At 46.7% G+C, this 11,258-nt stretch overlaps 1 protein-coding gene across 3 annotated transcripts in view; it reads right to left on the bottom strand.

Annotated features, from left to right (window-relative positions):
* Nucleotides 1-1,370: 1,370 nt before the first annotated feature.
* lamb2 (laminin, beta 2 (laminin S)) overlaps nucleotides 1,371-11,258 on the bottom strand; it is a 44,156-nt gene continuing 34,268 nt past the window's right edge. For all 3 annotated transcript variants that reach the window (XM_080014693.1, XM_080014692.1, XM_080014694.1), the window contains 14 exons: nucleotides 10,092-10,316; nucleotides 9,349-9,566; nucleotides 9,156-9,252; nucleotides 8,216-8,397; nucleotides 7,195-7,385; nucleotides 6,860-7,044; nucleotides 5,503-5,744; nucleotides 5,211-5,414; nucleotides 4,971-5,115; nucleotides 4,216-4,423; nucleotides 3,967-4,108; nucleotides 3,534-3,710; nucleotides 3,267-3,426; nucleotides 1,371-2,401 (listed from right to left, as the gene is read on the bottom strand). In XM_080014693.1, the coding sequence (XP_079870819.1) occupies nucleotides 2,265-2,401; nucleotides 3,267-3,426; nucleotides 3,534-3,710; nucleotides 3,967-4,108; nucleotides 4,216-4,423; nucleotides 4,971-5,115; nucleotides 5,211-5,414; nucleotides 5,503-5,744; nucleotides 6,860-7,044; nucleotides 7,195-7,385; nucleotides 8,216-8,397; nucleotides 9,156-9,252; nucleotides 9,349-9,566; nucleotides 10,092-10,316 (2,513 nt within the window). In that variant the 3' untranslated portion in view covers nucleotides 1,371-2,264. The remainder of the gene's footprint in view (nucleotides 2,402-3,266; nucleotides 3,427-3,533; nucleotides 3,711-3,966; nucleotides 4,109-4,215; nucleotides 4,424-4,970; nucleotides 5,116-5,210; nucleotides 5,415-5,502; nucleotides 5,745-6,859; nucleotides 7,045-7,194; nucleotides 7,386-8,215; nucleotides 8,398-9,155; nucleotides 9,253-9,348; nucleotides 9,567-10,091; nucleotides 10,317-11,258) is intronic.

The following is an 11,258-nucleotide window of genomic DNA, read 5'->3' as shown; positions in this document are numbered from 1 at the left end:
TTTGCTATTTGATGCGCGTCTGCGCGATCGCCATATTGGGACGGTCATATTTCGCTCATGACCAAATGCAGTGTGTATTGAGAGACGCAGCCTTCTCTACAAAATCGACTGTAACTCGCTTGAATCAGAACCGACGTTCACGAAATTCGGTCTGTTGTGATTTTATTATAATTAAACCCAGTTACCCGGAGCTGATCCAAAACATTAACCTTCTGAATAGCCACAACCGCCCCCCTGGGACGTGCAGGCTCTCATCTATACACGGCACATGTACCTGTTCGGGCGGTAGACAAGGCGCTCCTCCTTATATTACACATGCGCGTCAGCTCCTTATAATAACAATGTAGTATCACATCCCCGACCACCTCCCAAGCGATCGACTCGGGTCGTTCACGCTTGGATTCAAGTAACCTGTGATCGGATCGTCCGAATCATATCGAATTAGGAGGACGATTCCGCGATTATGACGCCTCTGAGCCCTTTGGATTGTTAAGCACTCTGAGTCGTCTTTGTGTGGGAAATGCGGCGCACAAATACGTATACACTTGCCATGACCATCTAGAATACAATAGACGGATAAAGACTCAACGGATATGGAAATAATCTCTTTTGTTGTTGTTGTTGTTGTGCCCATGAGATTTACACAATAACCGAGGAGCTGTTGTACCAGAGCTCCGCCTGCATCAGGTGGTCGCTGTGTTCTCATTTTTCACAAGGCCTCGACCGCCCATCAATACTGCACGCGAAACAGTATGAGAGCAGTGCAAATGTCTTCCATATGCCCCCCTGTACACAAACGTGGTATTACAACCAACACATGACTGGCTTTTATACTGTATAGTGAATGTAGTCAGCTTACTATGCTTGCCAATCTACATCTGGCAAGCCCGGGGAACATTATTATGATGAAAATGGTTGTGCTTGGAAGTTATTTTTATCTGGACATTTCCTGAAAATGTCTGTCAGGATGAAAGTTCAAACACACTCCTACCCATTTGTTATAAAATATACACATCTTCAGCTTTATCTTTCCAACTTAAAATTAATACACACTTGCAATAACAGGGCTACAAAAAGAAGCATTTTAGAGCGAAGCAGATCATTTATGTTTTGTATAATAACTTTTAAAGTCAATTTATCTCCAACAGATAGAATCTGACTTGACAATAAGTGCTGGAAATATTATGTTGTGTTACAGTGCCCCCTGCAGGAGGATATATGAACAACTCTTGGAGCCCCAAACCATCACTCTGGCTGCCTTCATGCAGTGACTCCCCAACGAGGTTGACTTGACTTTATGAAAAATAAAATATAGATAAAAACAAAACTGGATAATCTCATGCGGCATGCTGCTTAGATATGAGATCAGATTAAACAAAACAGTATCACCCACTGCCCCACCACTACAGTTAAGGCGAGTGACTGAACCTTTATTCACACGACTGTACATAGTACACCTGTAACACAAACTACTTTTGGTACTTTGGCTTTGGCAGTTATTCATCAAAGTTGTTTGGCTGGCAACACGGTCAAAGAAAAATCCGTACAAAAACATTTGTCGAACACGGCAAAAACAGTCCACCACGAAACGGACGGCGACATGTTACAAGGCACAATCAAACACTGTGGACCATCACATCGCTGTAGTGTACTGTACTGTAGACAGCGTCGGTTAAACATCACAGCGGTGCGGAGCCTTCATATTTCGTTCTATGAAACTAATGATATCACACTATTCAACTTGTCTGAAAACCTCTACAATCAGGTGACAAGTTGTTTTTTTCAGTAGCATTACACAGAGCCTCTTTGAAATTATTTGTCATCCGTGCAAAAGACAGATTAAAAAATAGCATCTGATGACCAGCACCGATTTATCCAAGTCTGCAATGTGGAAGAACCGCTTCAGTTCTTTAAAAGCCTTGAATTCTCTGCATTGTTGAAAAAGACACATCTTTCAAAGGACACCGGCAGACTGCGTCTCACCGCGGGCAACCGCGGTCAACCGGTGGTTAGGGCCAGTTTAACCTTGCGTCAGAAGAAGCCAAAAACGTGTTTGTACATTTGGACACGGTTTACAGTTTTTCAGAAGATAACAACACATAAGTCCTTAACATTTTCTTTCCAAATATATATTTTTCTAACGTAAAGCTAAAGACAGTGACAGGGGTGTGTGTGTGTGTGTGTGTGTGTGTGTGTGTGTGTGTGTGTGTGTGTGTGTGTGTGCGTGTGTGCGTGTGTGCGTGCGCGTGCCCCGGAACGCTGGGCTACTGGCAGGTGTTGTAGATCTGGATCTGCTTGTTGATGTCGCTGAGAATGGCCTTCATCTTGTCCTCCAAACCGTCCAGCTGCCGCGCCTTCCCTTCCAACCTCCGCTGGTTCTCCTCATAATCCTTCTCCAGCTCTGAGGGAGGGAGGGAGGGGGGTTAAATGAGGGTGTTTCCCCACAATGGTGGCATCAGTCAAAAAAAGAGGACCGCGAGGCTGACAATAACAGTCAGACAAAAGAAGAGACAACGCCAGGAGGTAAAAAAAAAAAAAAGGAAGAACCCTTGAATAATTTACCAACGTTAATGTCCCTGGGTGGTTTGTGACATTTGATTTGCGCAAAAAACGTCCAAAACAACAGTTTAAGAACAGGAGCAAGTAGACATGACAAAGAACGATCTGAAGCAGAGGTTGCAAAACCCACATGCATACAGTGCTCTCTCTCTCTCGCTCTCTCTCTCGCTCTCTCTCTCTCTCTCTAAGTAGGTAAACTGTACAAAGGACAAAGTCTGGGCTACAAAGGGAGCTGTCCTTATAGTGAACAGCTGTCTCAAACCTGGGGAAGACATCAACAGATCCCTGCGTTCCTAGTTGTCTCTGAAGAGGGATGTCTATGCTCTGTACTCTGACGTGCGTTTTCCTGTGGTTTGTCTATATTTTTGTTGTTTTTTGGTCCCCTCAAAATCAAGTTTCTGTGACATGACTCACTGAAAATAAAGGAACCTTAAAAGTCAAAGTCTCTCTCCCTCCCTCGCTTCCTCTATCATGTGCTCTAGGTGTATGTGTTTGTTGTTTTTCTTTATTTTTTGCTGTGTTCTATTTATTTTTATTTTTATCTATTTACATTTTAATTATATAATTCACTATTTTTACTGCTTCCTTGGTTGTTTTGGATGTTTATTTGTCTCTTATGAATGCTTATTGTTGGCGATATCCTTTGAAAATATGCAAATAAATGTTTTTTAAAGATCAAAATAATCTCTCTCTCTCTCTCCCTCTACCTGCTAGTCGTCGTAGCTTATTCTGGGCGTCTCGCAGAAGCTCCTTGGCCTCGTCTCGGAGGCTCTCCGCCCTCTTTTTGGCGTCCTGCACGGCCTTGGCCTTGGTGTCGACCCGCTGCTTCACCTCATGGTACTTGTCCGTGAGTTGTCCGTCCAGAATCTGGATCGGGAAAAAGGAACAGGATGCACAACCGTCGAATATGATCTGTCAACCGATTGGGGCGCGCGCACACACACACACAGACACACACACACACACACACACACCTGCTTGGCCTCGTGGGCCTTATCTCGTGCCATGGTGGCTGTCTCTTCCGCCCGGGCTGCGGCCATGCTGTTGTTGGCACGTTTGGTCTTCAGGGCGTCGATCTCCCGTCCCAGCGTGCCCAGGCGGTCCATGGCTTCATTCAGGTTCTTCTCGCTGTTGGACGTCTCCGACTCCATCTGGAAGCAGAGCACACCTCAGCTGCTCAGGGTGCAAACGGAAGTGAACCCGCCTCCCAGGCCTTACACCAAGCCTTGAGAACTTACCCGTGGCTTTGATTTGCTGCAACCCCTCTCCGTGCGTTCTACTTTCTGATACAAATTTAAAGGTACGATCGGAAACTCAACGTTTCGCCGCAATACTGATCGTCTGACTGAACTCCCTCGTGAGGGGAAGCTCTCATTTTCTCGGACCCAAACATCCTTGATGCGTTACCTGCGCCAGTCGGGACTCGGTGTCGCCGATATCCGCCTTGGCTCTGGCTATGGCCTTCTCGGCCGAGGCCTGCGCCGTCTTGGCGTCTGCCAGGGCCCGCGTCACCGTCTGTGCCGTGCTCTTCACCCCGTCCGCCCGGTGCCTGTTGGGAGACACACAGCAGGGGGTGGTCGAGACTCGTTTGGGTATTGTTATTAGGACCAATAGGGACGATTCCTTTGTCGCGCCACGATGGCGGAGGGCAGCGACCTGGCCCTCTTGGCGTCCAGCAGCAGCTGCTCGGCCCGGCGCACGTCCTCCTGCGTCTTCTCCAGGATGGAGTCCACGCTGGAGAGGCTGCGGACGCGCTCCTTGATCTCGTCGGCGAGGTGTCGGATCTGCTCGGGCGAGGCCGGGATGGAGAGCTGCAGCACGCGGTTGGCAATCGCCTCGATGTTGTCGGGCTCCGCGCCCTCCTCTGCGGAGACGAGGAGGAAGTATCACAGGGTACATTCTGGCATGACGAAACGAAACTCAAGGACTTTCAAGTACTGTTTTTAAACACTGTTTTTTTATTTTTTTCAAGGACTTCACGCAAAACAAATATAATACATTTTCAATGTGATCTCATTGTCTATTATTGTATTACAGTATGTTAGTATATCTATTCTGCATATCTATTATTCATCTCATTGTAATCTACTATTAGAAATGTATATTCTAACCACGCTGGATTAAATTCACATTGGCATAATCTTTGTCGTAAAAGAGATTCTGGACGGAATTCAAGCACTTCAAGCACCTCAAGGACGTGGTAAGAACCCTGTTATTAGGTTACAATTTGAATAACGAAACCTACCCTATTCAGGCATTTCAAGGACCCGGTATGAACCCTGGTTTTAGGTTTGGCGACTTACACCTTTCTGTGCAAGTAAGCGTCTCCGTGGGACCTGGAGTCCCATCTGCCGTTTCCCAACAGCATATTCATTTCTGAGAAGCCCGTTGTAACGGCCTGGTCTACTCACGTGTGAGGAAGTCCCTGATCTGCTTGATCAGGTCCCTCAGGTCGTTGTTGGAGCGCTCCACCTTGTTCTTGGTGGCAGTGGCTTTGTCCAGCGCCGCCTGGGCTTTGCCCTTGGCCTCCTCCGCTTTGGTCTTGGCCTCGGCCACCTGCGAAGGAAGGCAGGGAACGCGAGTCGCACATTTCTCCACAGAATGAAATGAACTGGACAGACGATACGCCACCTACGGGAGTGACTTCTTACCTTGGTGAAGAGCCCCTCCACCTCCCCCATGGCTTTGTTCAGCTCCTCCTCGGTGCGCTTGGCTCTCTCCAGGGCGTCGTCGGCCATGGCCGCCGCCCCGTTGCAGTTCAGACCCCCGCAGCGGTGGTTCCCCTCGTCGTCACGGCAGCCGGCGCCCCCGCACGGGCTGTCTCCGCAGGGGGCGTCGCCTGGGGCCCCGCACACCTGGTGGCGCAAGCCCAAAACAGATTTGTCCCCACCCCTGCGCTTCCTCCCCCGGGGGCCGAACAAGGTGGCGGTCTCACCTTCTTACCTTCTCGTTGATCTTCTTCGTGTCCAGGCTCTGCACCCGGGTGCTGAGGTCTCCCAGGGCACGCTTGTTGGCGGCGTTCTTGCGGTTGAAATCGTCCTTTTTGCTGGAGATGAGCCTCTCGGTACGCCGGCGCATGTCCGCCGATTGGCTGACGGTGCTGGGCCGGGTGGTGGTGGACTCGTTGGCTCGGCGCTCGGCATCGCGGGACCTGTTGTACGACGTGCGGATGCTGTCGTAGGCCCCTGGAGGGGGAAGGAAGCAGTTGTGAAACTCAGTGAAGGAAGGAGCAAAAGTTGGAATTTATGGTCAGTGGTTCGGGAGGCGGAAGCAAAGTTTTACTGCAAGGTACGAGATGTTAAGAAGTCAGGAAGCTTTGTGAAATTATACTTCCCTGTACAAAAACATAAAAATGTAATTAAAAAAGTATCAGTACCATTTAGAGGTGTTAACAATTAATCGACTATCAATTCATTTCAAATAAGAATTTAATTGATAAGATTTTGTCTTATCGAAGAACTGAACAATCTGCCGTCTTGTTTTAATTCTATAAACAGGAGTCTTTGGGGCGCGGGGGCATTTAGAGAAAAAAAAATCCCGGTGGAACAGGAAGTAGTAGTAGATTGGGGCTCCCAGAACTTACACTGGACACGCTTTAGCTCGTCTTTTATTGTCACACACACACACACACAGGCCGTGAACTGTCTTTTCTGCTTTTTTTCCCCACCGTGGCTTGGCCTTCCAGGAATGGTGGGCAGACGATGTTTCTGGTGCATGTTTTTAGTGGGGGTTCTTATATGTTATATGGAGGAAACTGCATGTGAGCACAGGGAGAACATGCAAACTCCACACAGAAAGGCCCCTAACAGGGAGACAACAAACAACAAACATGGCTGCGCGTAGAAAACAGGAGGTGCTCGTTGTTGCCCAACAACTAATGACGCGTTCATGTGGAACTAGGTAGATGGGAATGGGATAGTGGCACTTTGTGAATGGCACGCGGGGGGAAGAAAAAAAAGACCCCGAGCACGGGGAGCTACGACGGCAAAACGAAATAAGCCACATGTTGCTATGGTGATGACGGCAATAAAATATACTAAACTAAATTACTTTGTGTCTGGTGGGTACAATTATTAGCATCTCGTTGTCCATATCTGCACCAGACTTGATGTGATACGTAACAGCTGGCTCATTCCGTCGCAGAGGATGGCAAAAAGTAACAATATTGAACTCGCTCAAAGACAAGTCGAAATTATTCCCGTATGCACAAATCGGCTCAGCGAGCCTTGCCTTGAAGTTCTCCGTTTTGAAATGACATGAAATGATGAAAAACAGCCCCTCGCTGTCCTGGGTTACTCACCTAGGAAGTTGGAGTTCTTCAGGATGTCCAGCTGCCGGTGCAGCTGCTCCGAGGTGAGGTTGAGCTCCTTGGCCTCTCGCTCCAAGGCGCTCAACTCCTTGCTCGCCTCCGAATTGCTGTCCTGGACGATGGTCAGGTCTCCCTCCAGGCGGTTTAGCGCGTCCGTGGTCTCGCCGATTTGAGCCCTGAGGGGGGGTGGTGGGAAGAGAGAGAGAGAGAGAGAGAGAGAGAGAGAGAGAGAGAGAGAGAGACGAGGGTTCGGGTTGAACGTCGCCCAGAACTCACTCGCAGAGAAATTTGCCCCGGCGCGACACTGCCAAGGACAGCCTCCTCACCTGAGGTCTTCGATGAGCTCCATCAAGGTGCCAACGGCGGCAGCGGTGGTGTTGCGGGCGTTGACGATGCCCTGGGCCTGCGCCAGCTTCTCCTCCAGGTCCCTGAAGGCCTTCTCATAGGCTCCGGTCAGGCCTGTGGTCTGGATGTCATGGGCGCGCTCCGCCAGGGCTTTGGTACGTACCGCCAGGTCCTGTTGAGTTGAGGATACGCAGGATATTAAATGTTTATCCCTGAATCTCTTGTATTACATCACTGTATATACATACTGTAATAAGCTAGTTAGTGTGTAGCAATAATTCATAATTCATATTAATAATTTATAAACTTATTTATAAACCCATAACAATATTTTATCCTGTGCATAGTATTACATTTTGTATATTCTGTATATATTCTGTCTTTTTTCAATATATATATTTTTTTTGGGGGGGGCGGGTCCTATATGTACATTTTTGCCAATTTAATTGTTTATTCATAAATTTTTTTACTTCACTTTTTATTGTATTTAAAGCAGCACTATGTAACTTTTGGTATTTGGGATTTGGTGCTTCTATAGCCAAAATAAACGTAATTACCGGACCCAAACATCAAGAAAGTGACGTTGTGCCGTAAAGCATAACACACTTTTCAAACTTAGCCGAACACAAAAGTTACATAGTGCAAGAACAGGCGTTCGGGGGGGAATGAAAGAGGTGCCATTCTCCATATTACAAGTCAGTGTACCATCAACATGATTGTGAAGCTGTTATTTTAAGATAAAAAAGTTACAAAATGTTGTTTTAACTGTATTATTATTTCTATTCTCCTTTTTTTCATTTTTTTCAAACTGTTAAAAACTTTTTTATGTTAATTGTCTGTAGAAAATCGCACCAAACCTAACCAAAACATATTCCTGGTATATGTAAATGCTCCTGACCAATTAAACTGATTCTGATTCTCGCATTACAGCACAGTAAATTCATACCACATTTTGAGAAACAGGAGCGAAAATACCCTTTAAGGTTCTTTCAGAGTAAGCACCTGCACAATGCGATCCCAGTCCCCAAAGCACTGGTGGCAGGGCTGGCAGTTTGGGAAATGGCCGGAGAAGCCCCGGGCGCACTGGTCGCACCGGACACCCGACACGCCCTGCTGGCACACACAGTGGCCCGTCACCCGGTTGCACTGGGATGTCTCAATGCCGCGCCAGTCACAGTCGCATGCTGGAGAAACAAAACAAACAAAGACGGACGCGGTCACGGCCGGCGGCGTCATGGAAACACGGGTGGATTGTGTGATTTTATATGTGTTAAAAAAGTACATTTCTTGTGGTTTTGTATATGCTTATTTCCTTTTCTGAAAGCTCTAAAAGCTGAAATGAACTTTTATTACTGTATTTTGACAGTAAGAGAGTCACTACCTCACTGCCCAATCAAGGTGAATGAGTCAAAGAGAGTCAAGAAGTATTATAAAAAGTAAAGAAGATGTCTAACGGTTGTTATTTTTGAACTAAAACATACGATTCTATGGCTGCATTTACACCACAGGTCTTAATGCTCGGTTCCACTTGTTGCCTATACCCAATTTTTTTTTGACTGCCTGTTTACACCTACTGTACTTTCCACTTGACCCATATGCGATCCTGGTGTTGACCCCAGACGGTACAAAAAAACAATTAAAATCAACCCTGCATGCACACTTCATACTCACTTCATACAGCCAATGAGCACAGCCCATTCGCAGATTTATCTAAGTATGAAAAAACCTAAATTCAACACAAATTAAGGCTGGATTCTGTTTTATATTGTTAATAATAATAGCTGATGAAGAGGGTGTGGGTGATAATGTCCCACCGGTGGCGTTCGTATTGTCACGTCTTACATTGGGGTTATTGGGTTACCTCAACCCTTAACCTTTAACCCCTGAGGTACGTAGAATGAGCTTTGGTCTCATTTCTCATCACAACCCCCCGGCCGCTCACCTCGGCACTGAGTCCTCGGGTCTCCCCAGAAGTTCTCCTGACAGTCCGTGCAGGTCTTCCCTCCAAAGCCGTCACGGCACTGACACTTGCCGGTGAACTGCAAGTGGGGGAGTGGTGAGAATGAGACAAGAACAAGAACACAACAAAACCATTTTAGAAACCCATAGGGAGAGGCCTTGGGAATGCGTCCCACCTCGTTACAGGAGGAGGTGACGGAGTTGCTGGGGTCGCAGCCGCAGGCCTCGCAGCCCCTCCCGCCGGCCAGGTTCCAGTGGTTGGGGGCGCAGTGGTCGCACGTCAGCCCGCCCACGTTTGGGAGACACTGGCACTGGCCGGTGCTTCGCTGGCACACGCACTCGTCGCGCTCCATGCACTGGCTGTGCGACGTGCCCAGGAAGTTACAGGTGCATTCTAGGAGAGAAAGAGAGAGAGAAGCGAAAGATGCAGATGGATACTGACAGGGCCACTTTGTTCCGGCATTACAAAATGAAATATAATGACTAATTAAAGTCCTAATTTACACAGACAGCTGCATTCATTCAAAAAAGCAATTCTGGGAAAATTATGAGGTGATGATTTAAATAACATAACCAGGGGGAATATGGCAGGTTTTCAATTATTTTGTTTTCTTTTTTCCAATGACTTTTCAAGCGCTTCAGCACAAAATTGTACTATATTCAAGGTATTCCAGGACTTGAATTTGTGAGGACAAAATTCAAGCACTTCAAGCACCTCGAGGACCTAATAAGAACCCTGTGTTGAATCACGATCAAAAGAAGGGAATGCACTGCAAGAACTTTGAAGAAATACTCGGGGGAAATTGCCATTACTATGTATAAAAATGAACCATAATTCTATACGACGAGGTTGCCAAAACATGTTCTCCCATAAACATCCACATCTAAGTTGAGTTATCTCTTCCACTTTGCTACTCACTCCTGCAGTTGCGGCGTGAGGCGTCTCCGTGGAAGCCGCTCTTGCAGATGCCGCAGCTGGGGCCCTCCGTGTTGTAGAGGCACTTCCGGCACTCTCCGGTGTGCCTGTCGCAGGAGTCCATGTCCGACATGTCGATGTTGTTGCTGCACTGGCACGGCTGGCAGCGGCCCCCGGGCTGCGCCGGGTTGCCGTAGTAACCCGGTGCACACTCCTCGCAGCGGGCGCCTGGGCGAAGGGGAGGGCGGAGACAGGAACGAGTGAGGCTCACGGGCGTGGATATATTTCACGATGTTCCCCCTAAAATATTTTTATAACATCTGGGGAAGTAAAATCTACGGCTCAACTCCGTATGGGCTATCATGAGAGTTCCACTGAGAGTGTTGTTCTGGTGTCGGTGTTATGTAATCACATGTAATCAGTATTGTTACTTGTACTCTCAGTCCATACTCACTCTGCTGGGTTTGGTTAACTGACTGTCATTAGTTAAGGGTCACTGTGAACACAACATTCTTCAGTAGATTACAGGACATTATTTTACAAGTTGATTATTATTATTATTATTATTATTATTATTATTATTATTATTATTATTATCATTATCACATGCTACACTGCAAATTGGTTTATTTCATTTTTTCAATGTCATTGTTTCAATGTCATTATCAATTCTACTCTGTATATTTCTTGTGCTTGTCTATTTTGTCAATTACTTGTTTTGATTTTGAGAACTTTCTCCAAAGTAGGCCTGGAGGAAGTATATGACTCCATTTGCAATATAATTGTATTTATTTTGTTTATTTGACAAAGGCGTTGCTGCGGTGATATTGATACATATCACAGTAAATATGCTTTTTTTTTAATTTTTTATTATTATGCAACTATTATGCATTTACATCTTTGGTTCCTGTGATTTGATGAACTAGGTTAATTAGCGAAGCTACAGAGCCAGTTAGTGATGAAGGGACAGTCATGGATGTCTCAGCACCGCAGGGTTTGCTCCAGGGTTCCAGACGTTTTCCCATAGACCCCACGCCCGTTTAACACTACCCGGCTACAGAGTGAAGTTACAAGTTAAACTTGCTCGGTATGGGAGAAAGTAAGAAACTGACCCAGATTCACGGCAGCTGTACACTCTACTCACACTTGCCCAATTTGACCAATTTTTAC

Source organism: Zeus faber (assembly GCF_960531495.2).
Source record: "Zeus faber genome assembly, chromosome: 15".
Classification (NCBI taxonomy): domain Eukaryota; kingdom Metazoa; phylum Chordata; class Actinopteri; order Zeiformes; family Zeidae; genus Zeus; species Zeus faber.
This window is presented reverse-complemented; position numbering and strand designations above follow the sequence as displayed.